The sequence below is a fragment of the Sparus aurata genome, chromosome 10 (genome assembly GCF_900880675.1).
Source record: "Sparus aurata chromosome 10, fSpaAur1.1, whole genome shotgun sequence".
Lineage (NCBI taxonomy): Eukaryota > Metazoa > Chordata > Actinopteri > Spariformes > Sparidae > Sparus > Sparus aurata.
The window spans coordinates 33,364,441-33,385,113 of NC_044196.1; the positions used below are offsets into that span (position 1 = coordinate 33,364,441).

Below are 20,673 nucleotides of genomic sequence, written 5' to 3' on the forward strand. Positions count from 1 at the left end.
CCTGTGGTCGCTCTGATCGCTCTGATCGCTCACATCGCGTCGCTGCAGTCGCCTGTGTGGCAGCGACTGCAGCGACTGAGGCGACCAAAGCGACCGAAGGACGGGTCTTTCAAGCAGCAGGCATTTCCGCCTTTTTCCGCCTTCGGAATCCAGATCAGCCCCCAATTGGCTGTCGCCGCGGTCGCGCCGCTGCTCATTTGCATAAAGTTGAGCGTCTGTCAACTTTATGCGCAGCGCTGCATAAATCGTGATGCATGCTGGTTAAAATGTGTCCACGATGACCTGGATGGTTTCTGCTCCGCATCTGATCTCACATGACCTTAAGTCATCGCGGGAGCGAGGCTGCTGCAGAGCATTCGCGCAGTTGCTCTCCAGGTGCTGCGCGACCCCAGACCCACCTTCATGACGTCAGGACTTTGCCCTAATTGGCTCTCATCTACGCTGACGTATATGACGTGTGTTTCGATGAATTTCCATATCCATAAGGTCTCTACCTTAACTCAAATATCAAATACTTTCAGATAAGTAGCAGTCGTGTGGCCGCACCTATGGGATAGTCAACATCAGGGATTCCCAAAGTGTGGTGCGCGCACCCCTGGGGGTGCGCAAGCCGCCACCAGGTGGTGCGCGAGATGAAAAATGTAATGGTGGTCTGGTGTAAAAATATTACACAGTGTCTGTGCGTTCAGACCGAAAGCGCACAAAGAGTAAAATCCACCTTGTCCACTCCACCTAAGTCGCTTAGTCACCCTGTTCGTTCTTGCTTCTAAATTTAAAGGGCCCGTGTTAAACACCACCACGCAACTATTGCTGTAGCACAGCCCATCCATTTACTGACATCGTTGATCACGGAAAGTTACTCATTGAACAGTAACTTGATAACGCGCGCGCACACACACACACACCTACACACACACACACACATACACACACACACACACACACACACACACAGCCACTGGAGAAACTGCTATTGCAGGGGTGGACTGGCCATCGGGAGTACCAGGGTTTTTTCCGGTGGGCCGATGGACGGTCGTTTTTTATTTTATTTTTATTCATTTATTTTTTTATTTATTTATTTATGCTGCGCCTAGACGTTTCTCTGTCGACCCCAAGAGAGTGAGAGATTGGTGAAAATATCAAACTGAGCTTCAGTGTCTGTCCAAGGAGGACAGCAGCAGGACCAGGCTGCCTGCTGGAGGGAGGAAGAAGTCTAGCGAGGAGCCTGAGATAAACATGCGGGGATGGGTGATCAGCAAACGGGCACGCCATGAGAGAGTGTCCCGCATGATGATCAAGGCGAAACAAATGTCCGCCACCGTGAGTGACAGCAGAGATGAGGAGTTTGCAGCGAGTGCTGGTTGGCTGAATCGTTTCCTCCGCCACAACAACTTCACTTGCAGAAAGATGCCAGAGAATTCACCGAGAAGCTGGAGAAGTGTGTGACATTTTCATCCTGGGTTTTGAGAGGAAGGAACTAAACTCCTGTCACACATTGCCACCTGGTCCCAAATAAACGCCCTGGCTATTATTCGGTAATTTACGGTATGATAACTCTCCCGGCCGGGGAGAGAGACATGCATCACAGTGCTCAGCTGCAGACACATCAGAGAGGTGACGAGTTTCGAGTCCCAATTTCTCTGGGACCGACCTGACTGAGGGACGACAGCAGAGCGAGACATCCCCATTGGATATCGCATGGCTTTTCCCCCTTTTCCACCTAGACACGTCATAGCTCATTACATAAATTTGGAGGATTTTTAATTTTTTTTTTAACTCCCGCCACCGCCTTTTCCACCTTTCCCTCCTTGTCCACCTGGCTCCCATCCATTGCATTAATATGGGTAAGTCTTTGTCGGTATTGATATTATTTCTACAAATATAGGCCTACTGGGAATACTCACACATCCTCCTCCCATCTCTCTCTCTCTCTCTCTCTCTCTCTCTCTCCCTCTCTTGCTGCAGGCTGAGCGACTTTTGCGTAGCTCTTGAAAAGTTCCAGATGGATCCTCTTTTATCCTCTTTTAATTTAGGCCTATCTTATGTTTCTGAGCCCATCCTCTTTGTTACTTATTTTGTGGATCGTGTGTGATTTTATTGCACTTGTAAAGTTTCAGATTGATCCTCGTTTTTATTTATTTATACCTGTTTCTGAGCCCATGCTCTTCAATGTTGTGGATCGTTTGTAACTTCATTGTAATTCAATTCAATGTTCTGTCGTTCTAATTTCCATAACTGTTGTGTTATGATGATGTTAGCTCCACGGTTATTTAATACCGCTGCAATTTTTCTTTTACGCGGCTGAAAAAATAACATTTATGTCAAAATCGTGCTTTCTGTTACTGAGCCTGTCTGTCACTCATCCTCTTCAAAGTGGAAGCTTGTGCGTAACTTTGTTGTATGATATTGAAACTCTGTTGATGTTGATATCGTCATGCATGTTGTGGTTATTTGCGCATGATTAAACATGAGTCTTTATATGGCGATAAAACAAAGCTTTGTTGCGTTTTTTTTTTTTGGGGGGGGGGTGCGTCAGCCCGGTTGGGACGTAGAAGGGGGTGCTCCGCAAAAAAAGTTTGGGAACCGCTGGTCAACATGAATAAACCTATAAAATCCTTCATCTATCGCAACAGATGATGACGCGAAAGATGTCGTCAATAAACTGCTCAGTTCTGTCAGCTTGTGGTGATGATGAAGAAGTGGTTAACTGCTGTGTCCAGTGTTATCTGTACTATCCACTCTTCTTAATTAACCCTTTCTGTTCCCATCACATTAACAATACAAAGAATTATCCTGAGCTATTCTGTGTGTGATGAGATGGTGCAGCGGGACAAGGCATCTGATTCAGTCAAGTGTTATGATTATCGTATTTCATTCATTCAGTGAATTGTATTTCATTAATTGTGAAAAATGTTGCTATGAGAAAATGCTTCATCTTATGTGTCTATAGTTATGCTTATTTGTTAAATGTAGTCAGCAAATTCCCCTCATATGTGATATAATCATGCACCTAAGCACAGTTGTCATCATAATAATGAATAACTGTTGAAATTGTATTGTACTGTTATTAGGCAAGACTTACTATAATGTACCAGATAGACAAGTTCAAATTTATTTAATGGTGACATTACAAGGAAAACAGAAGATGATCATTTACAGTAAGACAACATTTAGGCTCTTCATCTACTCTTGATGAGCCACTGTGTGACCATTTGTAGTGAACCAATTACAAAGTATCCAAATTTCCAAATTCCATCCATCCATTATCGTCCGCTTATCCGGGGCCGGGTCGCGGGGGCAGCTGCCTGAGCAGGGACACCCAGACTTCCCTCTCCCCGGACACTGCCTCCAGCTCTTCCGGGAGGACCCCAAGGCATTCCCAGGCCAGCTGAGTGACATAGTCACACCAGCGTGTCCTGGGTCTTCCCCGGGGTCTCCTCCCGGCGGGACATGCCAGGAACACCTCCCGAGGGAGGCGTCCCGGGGGCATCCGAAACAGATGCCCGAGCCACCTCAGCTGGCTCCTCTCGATGTGGAGGAGCAGCGGCTCTACTCTGAGCTCCTCCCGGGTGACAGAGCTCTCCACCCTATCTCTAAGGGAGCGCCCTGCCACCCTGCGGAGGAAACTCATTTCGGCCGCTTGTATCCGGGATCTTGTTCTTTCGGTCATGACCCAAAGTTCATGGCCATGGAATTTCCAAATTTGAAGTTGTTATTGTGACAAAGCTGTCACATTCTGTTGTCTCTAAATATGAACTGTCTGTCTGTCTGTCTGTGTGTGTGTGTGTGTGTGTGTGTGTGTGTGTATATATATATATATATATATATATATATATATATATATATATATGTATATATATATATATATATATACAATCAGATGAAAACATCCTCTGCAAAAAGACAGGCTTGACACGGGTCTTGATCCCCGAACATCTCAAATTGAATAATTTCTGAAGTAGATTAATATGAAAAAAAAATGCCAGCAAGTTCCCATAGCATCAGGTAAGAAAACTGATCGCAGTCGTTGTTGATTGTAATCAAACATTGATGGAATTTCAATTTCCTCCACTTCTTCGCCAACGAAGAAGGCAAACACCGCAACCTTAGCCAGGTCACGACACGTCTACGGGAAGAGAGAGTGTCCGACTTCATAGCAGCGTTTGTATCCCCGCCCCTGCTGTCGCCAGCAGATCTCGCTGATGTGATCAGGCAGCAGGGGGTCAACTTGAACGCGCCCATTACCTTCTCCCCGAACCCGACCCCCCGTGCGCCTGCATTGTTTTCCTCATACGCTTGTTATTGTAACTTTACGCAGCGGTGTCAGGTCTGTGTCTGCCCCTCCCCATGAAGCAGGCAGCCAGACTTACTCTTCAACACACGTGAACAGCGATGATTCACAGAACTAACAATATATAATTTACAACCTGCAAGAAATGTATTTAATGAAATGTGTTTGATGAAAAAGGAAGCCCGAGGCCCGACCCGACCCGGGTCATTTGCGTATTTTTTTGGCCCGAACCTGGCCCGAACCTGCGGGTCCGGTCGGGTTTGTCGGGCCGGGCCGACCCCTTGAGAACTCTAGCCGAATCTAATTTATTTTGAAAAAACATCATGGAAGAAGACGTGACCACTGACACTGCACGTTTTTCTTCTTCGACTTTTTCACGTGTTGTGCCCAGAAGGATGCCAGAGAATTCACAGAGAAGCTGGCGAAGTTTGTGACATTTTCATCCCGGATTTTTGTGAGGAGGGAATTAAACGCCTGTCCCAAATAAACGCCTGGCTATTATTTGGTATTGTACGGTAGATCCTGCATCATCAGCACGAGCTGAACAATAAATCTAACACAGCAAGAGAGGCGGGACTTAAGGCAGAACAGCCAATCATCAGCCGGTCAGTCCCAAAGCCGGTGTCATGTTTGAAGCAGTAACGGGAGAGGGAGGGGGAGAGGAGGCAGCTGCAGCGAGCGCAGACGCAGAGCGGCCGGAGAAACTGAGCGACTATAGTGAGGCGTTTGTACAAAACTGCGGATAAACGGCAGAAAAAGTGTGGGTGTTGAACCGTCTCACCGGGAAAAGTGTGGTAAGACACCCACATCCCCCAGGGGTGCGACGTTCCTACCTGCAGGCACTATTCTGGGTTAAAGAATGGGGCAGGTAAAAAGTAACTGAACCTCTCTGTACATTAACAATTAATATTTGGGTTAAAAGACACTAGAGCTTAAACATGTCAGATATATGGAGGTAAACCACAAAGATACTTGTAGTAATTACAGATACAACATTATCTATGAGAAAGTTTGAAATAGACCTGTTAAGGAAACTAAAACATATTAAAGTGGGATTTGAGCATTGACAATACAGATGATTACATTTTATTACTGTTTGCTTTGTTATACTATCATTCTTACATAAAGAACAATAACCTATTTCATCACAATCTGTTATTTAAATGTATATGAATAGGGGAAAGAGCATACGTACATATTTGGAATCCTTTAGTTTTATTTCCATAACATCAAAACTCCTCACTTGCCTGAGCTTTATAGATAACACAGAAGCTGAAGACAGGAAGAGAAAGAAGTTACTCTGACAAAGGTTCACAGTTGTTTGAGAGTGTGAAGCTCCTCCTCCTGCTGTGAGGCTCTGATGGCTGAACACACAATGTGGATATGAAGCCTGCTGACTTTAAATGGTATCAGCTGTCTTATACTGAAGTGAGCGATTTCACTATACGAAGATATTTTATGTAACCAACTGTAATGTAGACCTGTTCATGTGGTGATAGTGTATAAAATAGTATTGTGTGTATGTTGGTAGTAAAGTATGACTGGCAGTTGATTTTCCAAAAGTGAAATGCTGAACAACATTTTCAAACTTTCTGGGATCAAAGTAGATGTGAGCACTGAGACTGAACCACATCTGTAAAAGTTTGAAAAACAAAACAAGGAGCTGAAAGACATTAAAATGTGGTCAGTGGAAATAGACTTGTGGGATTATTGTTGGCATTGCTGTTGCAAGACAGCTGACTTGCTTTCTGTTTTCCTCAGAGTTTTATTTAATGACAACTCTGGACAAAATGTGAGTTTATATATTTATTTCATCCATATTGGAGTCGTGAACAGTGTTGGGAGTAACGGCATTTAAATATAACGGTGTTACTAACGGCGTTATTTTTTAGTAACAGAGTAATCTAATGAATTACTTTTCCCATCGTTACAACGCCGTTACCGTTACTGACTATAAAATGTGGCGTGTTACAAATTGAAGTTTCTCATTGAAGCTGTTGCCATCCGACTCGGCTCTCAGCCACCGGAGCTGCCGGGCTGCTTTATTTTTCTCCGGTGAGGCAGGAGGGAGGGGCGGGACAACCGCAGAGGTGATGATTGGCTCTCTAAGGTAGAGTGAGAGTTCTTTAGCCAATCAGAGGCTATGTTTGGTTTACACACAAACCACACAGCCTCGCACACACAAACTAGCAGAGGTGAGCTGCAGAAATGGCGAGTCAGAGGGAAAGTTAACGTTTTCAAAGTGGAAGTACAGACACTACTTTAACCTCCTTTGTCCACTTCCGTTTTAAGCAACTCTAATCTAATGAAGGGGAAGAGGGAAAAGGGGAAGAAAAGAAAGTAACGCAAGAGTTACTTTTCCTGGTAACTAATTACTTTTATATTGGAGTAATTCTGTTACTAACTCAGTTACTTTTTGGGAGGAGTAACTAGTAACTATAACTTATTACTATTTAAAAGTAACGTGACCAACACTGGTCGTGAAAAGCAGATAGAAATTGCACCAGACTGCCAGACCGCTTCTTAGAGAGGAGAAGATGAACTGTGACTGATAGAGCCAGAGCTCTAATGCTAATGATCACTGAATGATAAAACACATCTTACAATCATACTTTAAACATTTATTTTGACACTGACTAAATTTACAGTATATTTTGAGAGTAACATTCAATATTCTTACAACAGAAATCATACAAAAGAATCTGCATGTCTTCATTAAGGGTTTTTTTTCTCTTTGCAGTACCATTCACTTTATGAGTAGAAGCACTTTTAGTCTTCTTGTGTATTAGGTTCACTAAAAAGAAGTTCTGTGTGACAAACAGGTAGTGGTATTGCAGTCCTCGTTTTATGTACATGTACTTAGTTGGGAAAACTACACTGTTGCCTTTTTGGTTCTTTCTTTCTTTTACATAATCAATGTTGCACGTAGGTACGGTAATCCTATTTAAAGAAATGTAGTCATACACACACTGGCCCTCATTTATCAAACGAACGTACGACAGAAAAACGCGGTACGACCATTTCCACGCAAACTTCGGCATTTATCAATCTGAACGTGAGCGGGAGCTACGATCAAATCTCACGTCAGGTCTGAGATCGTGTACGCAAATTTGAGTCTGTGGATTTGCGGTGCAGCACAGCAAAATCTGGCTGAGTCTGAAAATAACAAACCTCAGCTGTCATTAAGCATAAGCAGTCACATATTTAGATCAGATCAAAACGGGTTCTTAAAACGAATAAAACAAAAAAATTTTTTTTAAAAGCCCACGTTCTTACTGAAAGGCTACCACTTTTTTGTAATATAAAATATGATAGGCTACGTGACAACTAATTAATGGAATACCTAATAACCTGCTACAGAGCAGGAACGCAGACACAGTAGTGCGCACACACGCACACGGGTCACAGTGGAGCTGTTCGGGCTGCTGAAGGGCAGGTGGCTCTGTCTCGGACCAGCAGGGGGAACGCTGCTGTATACCCCGGAGAAAGTGTGCGATATCATTTTGGTCTGTCAAGTTTTGCACAACATTGTATTAGTGATTGGAGTGAGTGCCTTTGATGTGCCGGCGCAGTCAGATGAGCCAATGCCCATGGAACTGTGGCAGCACAGCCTCCACTGGGGGCTATACGGAGGAGACAGGACCTCATTCATCACCTTTAAACGTAAAGTATACCTTAAACTCTTGCAAATGCTCTGCAGTATTTAATCAGTAATGTGAATTATTGGTGGAATTGGCTAAAGGCATAATAAACACAGAAAATAGACAACATTTAGTCATTTTTAGACTTTATTAAGGCTTTTTTAGAGTTTCATTAATTTCTTTTAATGTGTTATTTGTTGCCTCATGTGCGCCGGCAACTGAGGCCAATAAACTGCATATTTGTGTTTGTCTGTCCAGGACCTCTGCTGTGATGATGTTTGGTCTGGACGCAGCACCGGGGCCAGAGGGCACGCGCTGTGGGGAGGAGACCTGGCCGACATGATGCTGGTGCCTGGCTGTGAAGCATTTAAAAATACAATAAAAATGTATACCCATGAAACATGTGTAAGCCTAATTATGTGTAAGAAATGTGAACAGTCAGAGTTTGATAGATTTTACAATGCAGTAGTCCGGAGTCCGTTCCTCTGGCAACGCTGTTTACTGCCTCCGTTATTCTCTTCCATACAGCGTTTTTATGACCTCCTTTAATTCCATTTTTCAGACTGCCAAAAAGCAAATCTTTGTTTTGCTCTACCTCGGATGTCAGGATGCCGATCTCCATCTCGAAAAAGTTTATTTTCTTGCCAGTGTTTCTTCTCTCCATGTTTGACCTCAGTGGGCGAGGCCTCCGAACCAGGAATATTTAAGGGCGTAACATGTTAATGACGATCGAATTCAGCCGCCGCATTTATCAAGACCCGCACATTCGTACGCTGAGATTGGTCAGATACGAATGTTTCATAAATCACACGTGTGTCCTGTCGTACGACCAATTCTGCGCTCAGATCTGCGCCCGTTTTCACGCAAGATTGATAAATGAGGGCCACTATGATCACAATGAGCACATGTTTCTATCAGCGGGGCAGGAAGATGATCAGGTCACTTCTTCATATCCAAATTATATTCAATTTACTGCAGTTTTAACACAATAAGAGCACAAAGCCTGTCGCTGTCAAAATAAAAGAGAGAAAGATAATAAAAGACAAATAGAAAAAAACCTCTAACCACTCTCGTAGTCGAAAGACCAACTTTATTATCAATGTGTTTTGGCTTGTTTTCTTTCATAAAACACAATACAAAGACCATGTAAGAAAAATATCAGTATAATATTAGTACTCTCTATATGACCACACATGTATCATCTGTCTGCAAAATCTCCACTAACATTTGGTTAAAATAAAGATTCCACTGTCCTTTGTGAGGAAAGTAAAATAATTCCCACATCACATTGTGATATTACACCATATAGAAGAAAGTAATTATAATATCGAGGGTCGATGTGATCTTATTGAGCCTTCACTGTAAAATAAACATGATCAAACATCACTCATTTTTTATAACCAACAGAAAACCTTATAATACAGAGAATCCTTCCAAAACCTTAAAACTACCCCTTTAAAAACAACCTGCATGTTGTAAAGCTTTTATATTCCATTACATTGTTTTAATTACAATATTCACATGATGAGAGGAAGCACTTCAGACTTATTTTTACATTTTTGACACCCTCCTCACTCAAGCAAAGAATTTCAACTCATGTTCTCTATTTCATTTAAGTGCAGGTCTTTAACATCAGCCATGTCAATGACATCAGCACTAATTTATTTACCTGAAGGAGCTTTTTACAGTGATAGCACAAAAAGAAAGGTTGCATTAAGTTAATGTGGAAACATCCAGAGGCTTGTAGACTTGTATTTTTACTATACAGTTGACTTGGAAGCTCCAGATCAGTGGCAAAATAAGCAAACGTAGAAGTTTGACTGCTGATTTACAACCACCCAGCATCAGGTCTTGTTACATTAAAGCAGTTCAATCAAATCAACTCGGTTGTGGCAGGACTTTTTCTTTTCTACAGTAAAGACCCTGCTCAATCAAAGTATTTAGGTGTCACTTTGCAATTGGCCCAGACAGAAGTTGAGATTCTTTAACTGGCCTGCCAACATGATCATCCTCTGTGGAACTCTGGAGAACATTGTTCCAAACATTTCCTTCACAGGCGACCTTAAATTCCACCCTCTGCTGTTGGCAAACAGATAAACACACCCGAAGAGATCTGGAAACATCGACATCAGATCAACGTCGGCCGCGTCCTCGGGACTGCAAACAGATAAAAAATTCAATTGCAAACATTCAAACATATAGATAACAATAATAGAGCGAAAACTGGTGTGGCTGTGGAGATCTGTGTGATGGAGGTCAGTAAGAGAGAAACGATGAACTCATTCCAGGAATCAGGTAAAGTTTGTGTTAACATTGACTTTAGCAACAGACACCAACACCAGCAACCACTTGAGGGGGCAGATGATTCAAACAACAGCAGTATCGTAACATGAAGGCAGTGGAAGTGGGGAGATGGAATGCCACATTTATGACTGAATGTTATCAATAACACCTTTAAGGCCCTTCATCATCTGTAACTCAGTTTGACTTACGGGTGCTCGTGGAGGTTTCGTATGAAGCGCAGGAATGCCAGTGTGCTGTCATTGTATGTGTTTTTGGGATCCATCTTCTTCACCAACTCTGCCAACTGCAACACCAAAAACATCTAGTCATTACGTGGAAATAAGGAATAGAGAAGTTCCAGTTGTTGTACAGTTGTCACCTCAGTTTTCCACTGTTTGAAGGATCCATCCCCGACACATTTCTCCAACGAAGAAATTAATTCCTGGTCGGCATCTTTCCACTTTGCCACCTCCTTGATGTTTCCGATCCTTCTCAAGTATTCAAGTCTCCTGAAAAATAAGATGTGTTTAAGATGCTCATTTAGCCAAATGGAAAAAGAGACAACAAGTGGAGTTTTACTAGCCTTGTTGGTCTGTTGGTCCACTGAGGTGTCTGCACAGTTACACATTCAGAGCTAAGCTTTAATAGGGATAGCTTGTGTTCCCTTATTGTGAGGGAAGAGAGGTGGCCAATGTGATGTTTACATGACAAGGGGCCCGGCGCAATTAAACACCTGTGTGTGTGTGTGCATTAAAGTTTAGCTGGAGAACAGGCCTGTATGGAGCACTAAAACTGAATTTATCTCTCATGCCAGTTGTTTAGAGCTGACCTAATGTATACATTTCCATACAAGCATGAAGAGACAATCTTGTCCACTTTAGGCTGCCAAGGAGTGATCTCATCAGAGTTAGATGATGTACAGAAGAAGGAGGCAGGTCAGCTTCTATTTCTACTATTGGACAGATGGACCCTCGCTCCACAAAGTGACCAATTAGAAGAAGTAGGAGGGTGCAAGTGAATAGACTCAAAAGAGGCTTGCAGAAGCGAAGAAGGGGAGCTTCTTCTGAGATCAAAAGCAATAGGATTTCTGATAGAGCAGAGGGCAAAGCATTGGGCAGAACTTTGTCATAAATTTGAGAACACCAGGTAGCGGCCGCCTGGTTTGGATGCGAGCTTGAGATCTGTTTAAATAAAGATTGCTCTATCATTCCACTAAGCCTTGCCTCCGCAGAATTCTTATATCAACATACTACACACCGACACCTTTGATGAAGAAAGACCAGAAACTACACCACGACTCGGATTCACAGAAACAACTGTTTGATTGAGTGCCACAAAACTGTGTACAGCCATTCATGATTGATCAAAAGATGGATCCTAATGATCCTAATGACCCCTGTTGACCCCTAAATGTTCTTCAGTGCCATCATTAAGTCAAATTCTCAGTTTGTCCAGTAGTTTGTTTTCTGACCAAACACATACAAAACTTATTCCCATCAACCAAGTTTAGGTCGGGTTGTGTTTAATACAAATAGCATCTACATTATAAGCATTATTGGTGACCATAGTAAACAATATACCTTCTGAGTATCAGCATGTTAGCAATGGCATTGTCAACATGTTAGCAAGCTGATGTTAGCACTGAGATGAAAGCTCCACTGTGCCTTTAAGAGCAGCCTCACTGAGCCACTCGAGGGCATCAACTCTTGTTAACACAATGCGAGCTACTATACACAGAAATAAAAGGTAACAATGAAACTGATGCTACCTCACAGGTTTCCAGAAGAAGGGATGACTCAAGCATTCTTTCACTGTAGGTCTGCTCTCTTGTTCTTTCCTGATCATCCACTTGATGAGGTCCTTTGCCACCACATCTTCAACATGGTCCAACTTGTCCAAACCGTTATGAATGTTGTACCCACATTCAAAGTTTTCCCCAAAAGGATGTTTTCCTCCAGAGAGGATGTAATAAATCAGCATTCCTGCCACCTTGAGAATTAAGAGAACAGTTTTGCAGTATATGAAGTATTTTCTCCAAGTCATCAATTGAGTTTACATAAAAGTAAAACTGACCTGTACATCAGTGCTCCGCTTGTATCTTATGTCAGCTTCTCCTGTTAAAGTCTCCCTGGCCATCCAGCATTTAGTTCCTGCACTGCTTGTGCGACAAGTTGTTTGTCCTTTGAGTAACTGTCTACTGATGCCAAAATCAGCTAATCTCGCCCTCCTGGTAACATCTGCAGGACAAATCAAAGAAGATGAACTCAGACATTAAATCATGTTTCACACTAAATTCAAATATTGTTGTTATTTTTAATATTCTAAGCTTTTCTTACCAATCAAAACATTCTGTGGTTTGAGATCACGGTGGAGAATTGGATTATTTTGACAGTGAAGCACTTTTAAACTCTCCAGAACCTGATAGACAAGTTTCTCTTTCAGCAGACCACCATCATTGTTTCTGATGCATTCTTCCAGGGTGTATTCACAAAGCTGAAGAACAAGATATCCAAAGTACTCATCCTCTGCAAAGTCAACGTATCGTACAATAGATTGATGATCAAGTTCTGGAAGTCGTAGAAATCCCTCCTCATTCCTCAGAACTTGATAGTGGCTTTTTTTCATTCTCTTGATAGCAACCTCAGTGCCATCATCTCTCAACCCCAAGAAGACTTCAGTACCATCTCTGCCCTTCGCTATGCGGAACTCTTCATCATTCACGTAAATCATGTTCTCAATTCTGATTACTTTTCTTCCATCAACCAGCTTCTGTAATTTTTCTCTCCACCTCTTGCTGATTGGTCGCCGTGTGTGTGTATCTGATGACACAGTGGTGTTGGAGTGGAGTGGCTGAGGGTTGAAATGATTGTTCAGTCGTCTGAGAACTTCTTTCAGATCTTGTAGCATCTTCATATCTGCTGACATCAGTATGTCCTCAGGAACTGAAGTTATTCCCACTGATGATAAGATGTTACCAGCATGTTTACATGACAGCAAGTTTCCAAATATGCCATATGCAAAGACTCTTATGTTCATTTTGTGTTTGTCTTGCACAAAAGGAACAACTGCTTTACATAACTTTTCAGTGAAGTTCAGATCCCAGCCATCTTTGCCTTTTGTTTTCTGTGTTATCACATACAGTGTTTTCAGAACAGTTTCACATACATCAGGCTTCTTTTTTAAGCAAAGCTGGTCCAGTAGTTTGGGGACTAAAGCTTGTGCTTGTTCATTTGGTATTTCCTCCACAGTACACAGAACTGCATGTAAAGTAATAATTGCCTGATGTACATGTTCCTTGGGAATGTTTGGAAAGCGTCTGACTGCTCCTTCAATGTAGGTGTTCAGATTTCCAGTGTCCTTCAGCCATTTGACACTTCTATAGCGGTATATTTCAACATTTCGCCCAGGTTCAGTAAAAAGATCTTCAATAATGGTCAGATGGGTCTGAGGATCCTCCAACAGCATGTGACTGTCAAAAGTTTTGAACACTTGTTCAGGTGTTTTACTTTGCACAGCATTTGCCACATCCAGGAAATATCTTTTTTCTGAGCAGAATTTATCTCCATTTGATGCGAGCTCGTGATTCATCTTCAATAGTTTTTCATTGTGAATATCATTAATGTTGTTCTCCTTTAGTCATTTTTTTCAGCTTCTTGAGGTTATCGTCAATTACACACTGTATTATGCGATGTGTTTCTGTTGGGGGTCCTGTCACTTTGAACTGTGTGATGATATTGATTTCTTTTCTTCAGCAGAACTGTGAAAAAGAAAACATAAAAAATTAGATCTCGTTTTTCTGGGATCAATAACACAAACACAATAAACACTCACAATATAATGTATAATTATTTAGAACTAAAACTATGACGAATGCTCATGAAGTGCATCGGCGTGCATGCTCCGGATCAGTAGTTCAGCAATCTAACAGCTTGTGGAAGGAAGTTGTTGATTAGTCTTAAAGTTCGGCCTTTTTGACTCCAAACTCCAAAACTCCAAAAAAATTATTTCTACAACTTGAAAACTCATCTAACTACTACACTCGTCCTAACTACTAGAATTGCTGACAGCATTAACTACATGTTTGTTACACAGAGTGCCACACCTTTCCCTCACTGACATTTAGAATTTAAACTTCCTCCTTCAGGTCTGCAACAGGAATTAAACTCTGAATAAGCAGAGCTGTGGAATTTCCATTAATAGACTTTGGTGGTCGTAGGTTCAAGGTGAAATATTGTGTTTTCATGTAAACTTCAAACATCAAATAACCACAAGAGTGGAAACTGAAGGAGAGCAGGTCTACATGACTGTGCTTCTTTAAGGTGAGAACACTGATTATTTTACAATATAATTTAAAGGTGAGTGTTAAGAGAAATGTAGGAAAATTAACTTACAATGTTGAAATAAGGTGTCCACTGTAGTATGAACTCTATCAATCAAAACTTAACATGCTGTGCTTTATCTGTAGTTCTTCCTGCCTCTGATTCTCTCTGTTGCGAGACAGGAAAAGACCTGTTTGGCAAGATGGGTTGGGCCTCCACAGGATGTGGGAGGACTTTCCCCTTCTACTCTTTACTTCCTGAACATTGTTCTATGACTGTTCAGTCATCATAGTCTGCATACGTCTACAAAGATTATATCCAGCCTTAAAGAATACCTGCAGGCATTATTCTGGGTTAAAGAATGGGGCAGGTAAAAAGTAATTGAACCTCTCTATACATTAACAGTTAATATTTGGATTAAAACACACTAGAGCTGAAACATGTCAGATATATGGTGGTAAAGCACAAATATACTTGTAGTAATTACAGATACAACATTATCTATGAGAAAGTTTAAAATAGGCCTGTTAAGGAAACTAAAACATATTTTAAGTAGGGTTTAGGGTCTTTAAAAACAACCTGCATGTTGTAAAGCTTTTATATTCCATTACATTGTTTTAATTACAATATTCACGTAATGAGAGGAAGCACTTAAGATTTATTTTTACATTTTTGATGCCCTCCTCACTAAAGCAAAGAATTTCAACTCACGTTCTCTATTTGTTTTAAGTACAACATCAGCCGTTTCAAAGACAGACCAGAGTCAAGGTCCTACTGTTGGAGTTGACATAGAACTACATCAACACTAATGTATTTTCTCTAAAAAGAAAAGTTGCATTTAGTTAATGTAGAAACATCCAGAGGCTTCTTTTTACTATACAGTTGACTTTGAAGCTCCAGATCAGTGGCAAAATAAGTAAAAAAATATCTCCCTGGCCTTCCAGCATCTTGTTCCTGCACTGCCTGTGCAATAAGTTGTTTGGCCTTTGAGTAACCGTCTTCTGATGCCAAAATCTGTCAATCTCGCCTGTTAACATCTACAGGACAAATCACAAAAAAGGTATAATAATTATTAGCGGTGTAACGATACACAAAAATCACAGTTCGATACGTACATCGGTTTTGAGGTCACTGTTCGGTTCATTTTTTTGTACAGTATGGGAACAAAATGCAAAACATAAATTTGCTTGTTGTGTATTCAGAACTTTTGTAAACCAACAATTTATTGTAACATCATACAAAATATGAAAATTAAATGAAAAAAAATAGAATACTGTTGTAAAGTGCTGCCTGCTAATAAGTTAAATAAATTATTCCAAATAAAGTATATATAAAGTAAGCTTTCCAATGAAGAAAATATTCTCAAACAAATAAATGTATGAATTATTATGAAAATAAATTCCTCACAGCTTGTTAAAGGCTTTTAACAAAACTAACAGTTACAGCATGGTATTTCTCTTCACCTGACCCAGTTACAGTAAAAAGACGTTCAATAATGGTCAGATGGGTCTGAGGATGCTCCAACAGCATGTGACTGTCAAAAGTTTTGAACACTTGTTCTCCTGTTTTCCCCTGTGTAGCGATTGCCACATCCACAAAATATCTGATTTCAGAACATAATTTATCTCCTTTTGACGGAGCTTGTGAATCATCTGACTTATTGCTTCATTGTGAATATAATGAATAGGATAAATACCAGATATGGGTGTCACGAGTGCCACAGCAGACATGAGCACTTTCACAACATCCTCTCTGTCTTGGATGGCAGCAGCTTGCAGTGGTGTGTTTGGATGTTGATTACATCCATTTGGATTAGCTCTTGCTTCAAGCAGTTTTTCTGCAAAATCAATTGTTGCTTGGGATAATGAGGCAAAATGCAGAGGTGTCAGGCCTAGTGCTGAACAGTTGTCTGGGTCTGCACCCTGCTGTGAAGGGAAAGTTCAAATATCCCTGAGTTACAACAGCAGCAGTCAGTGGGGTTATGAAGTCATTACACTCTGTGCATGGGTAAATGTCATTAATGTTGTTCTTCTTTAGGAATTCTTTTAAGCTTCTTGAGGTTGTTTTCAATTACACACTGTATGAGATGATGTGTTTCTGTTGGGGATGCTGCTACATGAAGCTGTTGGATGAAACTCATTTATTTTCTTCAGCGTAACTGTGAAAAAGAAAAGGTTATTTTGTTACTGTTACGTTATTTATGAATCATATCATATTCACATTAAATTATATTTAGAAACATTTTATTAAGGTGGGGTACAAATCAATCAGAAGACATTCCCTGTAACGACATATAAGTACCAGAAGTAATGCAAAATCATTTCTACAACTTGAAAACTCATCTAACTACTACACTTGTCCTAACTACTAGAATTGCTGACAGCATTAACTACATGTTTGTTACACAGAGTGCCACACCTTTCCCTCACTGACATTTAGAATTTAAACTTCCTCCTTCAGGTCTGCAACAGGAATTAAACTTTGAATAAGCAGAGCTGTGGAATTTACATTAATAGACTTTGGTGGTCGCAGGTACAAGGTGAAATATTGTGTTTTCATTCTGATGATAACAAATAACCACAATAGTGGAAACTGAAGGAGAGCAGGTCTACATGACTGTGCTTCTTTAAAGTGAGAATATTGATTATTTCATGATTTAATTTAAAGGTGAGTGTTAAGAGAATTGTAGGAAAATTAATTTACAGTGTTGAAGTAGTGTGTCCACCGTAGTATGAATTCTATCTACCAAAACTTAACATGCTGTGCTTTATCTGTAGTTCTTCCTTCCTCTGACTCTCTCTGTTGCGAGACAGGAAAATACCTGTTTGACAAGATGGGTTGGGCCTCGACAGGGTGTGGGAGGACTTACCACTTTTATTCTTTTATTTCCTGAACATTAGTCTCTGACTGTTCAGTCATCATCGTCTACATACAATCTACAAAGAGTGTCTTATTGGTGAAGGGTTTTGGCACTTTATCCAGCCTTAAAGAATACCTGGACAGGGTTGGGGTGAGCAGGTGAAGACAGGTGAGCTGACTGCTGAGCAGAGAGACGTCAGAGAAACCTGCATGTGAGCAGAGAGACACAAACACATGAAAAAATCCACACGGGATCAAAAGGCAGATACTATATTTGAAGTTTTATCTGGAGAGTCATCAGATGAGGCAGGACAATCTGGCACTGATGAGAGGCGAAGACCAGGATTATGAAGAGGCAGTAGATACATTGATGAGTCTCTCGTCTATGGCAGTAACACCACACCCACAAGCACACACACACACACGGGAAGATCAGGTGAGGGAAAAGCAGTGAGGAAACAGGTAGGGAAAAACACAACAGGGTAAAAATAAAAAATAAAACTCTCTGTTGCGAGACAGGAAAATACCAGTTTGACAATATAGGTTGGGCCTCCACAGGGTGTGGAAGGACTTTCCCCTTCAACTCTTTTATTTCCTGAACATTAATCTGTGACTGTTCAGTCAACATCGTCTACATACAACTACAAAGTTTGTATCCAGCCTTAAAGAATACCTGAAGGCATCATTCTGGGTTAAAGAATGGGGCAGGTAAAAAGTAATTGAACCTCTCTGTACATTAACAGTTAATATTTGGCTGAAACGACACGAGAGTTGAAACATGTCAGATATATGGTGGTAAAGCACAAAGCTACTTGTAGTAATTACACAGATACAACATTATCTATTAGAAAGTTTAAAATAGGCCTGTTATGGAAACTAAAACATATTTTAAGTAGGGTTTGAGCTTTGGCAATACAGATGATTACATTTTACTACGTTTACTTTCTTATACAATCATTCTTACACAAAGAACAATAACCTATTCCATCACAATCTGTTATCATTTAATGTATACGAATGGGAGAAATAGCATACATACATATTTGGAATCCTTTAGCTTTATTTCCCTGACATCTAAACTCCTCCCTTGCCTGAGCTTTATAGAAAACAAAGAAGCTGATAACAGGAAGAGACAGAAGTTACTCTGACAAAGGTTCACAGTTTGATTCTGCTGAGTGTAAAGCTCCTCCTCCTGCTGTGACGCTCTGATGGCCGAACACACAATGTGTTTGGCTGACTTAAAATGGGATCAGCTGTCTTATACTGAAGTGAGCAATTTCATTATACATATGATGTAACTCTAACTGTAATGTAGACCTGTTCTTGTGGTGATAGTATATAAAGAAGTATTCTGCGTATTTTGGTAGTAAAGTTTGACTGGCAGATGATTTTCAAAAAGTGAACTGTTGAACAACATCATCAAGCTTTCTGAGATCAAAGTAGATGTGAGCACTGAGACTGAACCACATCTGTAAAGTTTGAAAAAAAAACAAGGAGCTGAAAGACAGCTCAAATGTTTCAGCCTGTCACAATAAAGTGGAAACAGACTTGTGGGATTATTGTTGGCATTGCTGTTACAAAGACAGCTGACCTGCTTTCTGTTTTCCTCAGAGTTTTATCTAATGACAACTCTGGACAAAATGTGAGTTTATTCATTCATTTCATCCATAATGGAGTCGTGAAAAGCAGATAGAAATTGCACCAGGCTGCCAGACCGACTGTCAGTCAGCCTCCATTCTTCCAGGAAATGTGGTGCCTGGTGGCAGATAAACTAGCATGGTGACAGTGAGATTTATATGGAGCCTATCTAAACACCAATGGTGTCATATTTATGCTGTTGTATTCTTTAAGATAAAAATGTTTTTTAGTGGAGCCCCATGTAGAGAGCCTCCTCACCGCAGTGGCCGAGGGTTTGATTCTAGCCTGTGGCCCTTTGCTGTGTGTCATCCTCCCTCTCTCTCATCCCATTTCCTGCCAGTCATCAGCTGTCTTGGCCCATAAGGTCATGAAAGGCCAGACAAAAGGTTGGTAGAGAATACACCTTACACAGTGGCCCAGGGTTTGAATCGGACCTGTGGCTCTTTAGCTGTCACTCCCGCTGTCCCGCTCTTCAGCTGATCTGTCCAACACATGAAAATACTCTTGAAATATGTTGGGTCCTTAAATGTTATTTATATTTTTGTGTTTGCTTCTAGTTCATTAAGTTTCTGTTTTGGCCTGACAAGAAAAAAAAGTTCAGGCACCAGTGTTCTCACACTCACATTGTGCATTCAACTTATTGTGATAAATTAAAGCAAAAAGTTAGTCTCTTGTCAGTTCAACACGTTCATTTGAATCATCATCATACAAATATCAGCTTTTAGATCCCAGTGTCCTTTGTTAATGTGTCATTATATTGTGAGATTTCCCCGTCACAAAGTAATGAATGCTTCTTAGAGAGGAGAAGATGAACTGTGACTGATAGAGCCAGAGTTCTAATGCTAATGATCAATGAATGATAAAACACATCTTACAATCATACTTTTACACATTTATTTTGATACTCAGCTGACTAAATGTACAGTATATTTTGAGAGTAACATTGAATATGCTTAAAACTAAAATCATACAAAAGAATCTGCATGTTGTAAAGCTTGCATATTCCATTAAGGTTTTTTTTCTTTGCAATACCATTCACTTTATGAGTAGAAGCACTTTTAGACTTCTTGTTTATTAGGTTCATTAAAAAGAAGTTGGCAAACACCCTTTTTTGAATGTCATGCTATTGCAAGCTGCAGTAAAGTTTTTTTTTTTTTTCAAAGTAAGTGCAAAGATCAGTTCAGACTTGAGTGGATATATTTACATGAACATATTGTTTCCCTCAATTTTATTGGTGTCCGCTGACTTCTGCTGTGAGGAGCCTTTATTCTATGTTTTTTCAAAGTTGTAGCCTAAAAACAAAAGTTAAATATCGGTACTCCAACAACGGTGGTTCTTTTTTCAAACTTGTTAGTAGGTTTAATTCCCTGACATCACCTAAACACAGGTCCTTCCCACTGAATGGATAAAAAGAGCTTCTATCTGCTTCCTCTGAAAGGTTTTCTACCTGTAAATGGGAATTTTTTTTCCATTCATATGTGTTTTTCTAAAAAGGAATTTGCTATATCCAGTCCTGAATATTTCACCTCCAAAAACAACAAAACACGTCCTCCTCTTTGTTTTTTTTACTGTACGCAACATAATTTATAGCACCTACAGTAACTTTTCCCACTGAACAACCTCTCTCTAAGGGCTGGGGTCT

The 20,673-nt window shown here is 40.7% G+C and overlaps 1 protein-coding gene across 4 annotated transcripts in view; it reads right to left on the minus strand.

The window, feature by feature from the left end:
- Window positions 1-20,673, minus strand: part of LOC115590285 (uncharacterized) — a 53,064-nt gene that overhangs the window by 23,576 nt on the left and 8,815 nt on the right. The window contains exons 1-2 of one of the 4 annotated variants that reach the window (XM_030431600.1): window positions 14,607-15,450; window positions 12,552-13,972 (exon numbers count right to left, since the gene is read on the minus strand). The exons of 1 other annotated variant lie outside the window; for it this stretch is intronic. In XM_030431600.1, the coding sequence (XP_030287460.1) occupies window positions 12,552-13,803 (1,252 nt within the window). In that variant the 5' untranslated portion in view covers window positions 13,804-13,972; window positions 14,607-15,450. 2 more of the 4 variants (XM_030431606.1, XM_030431607.1) reach the window with 2 other exon arrangements.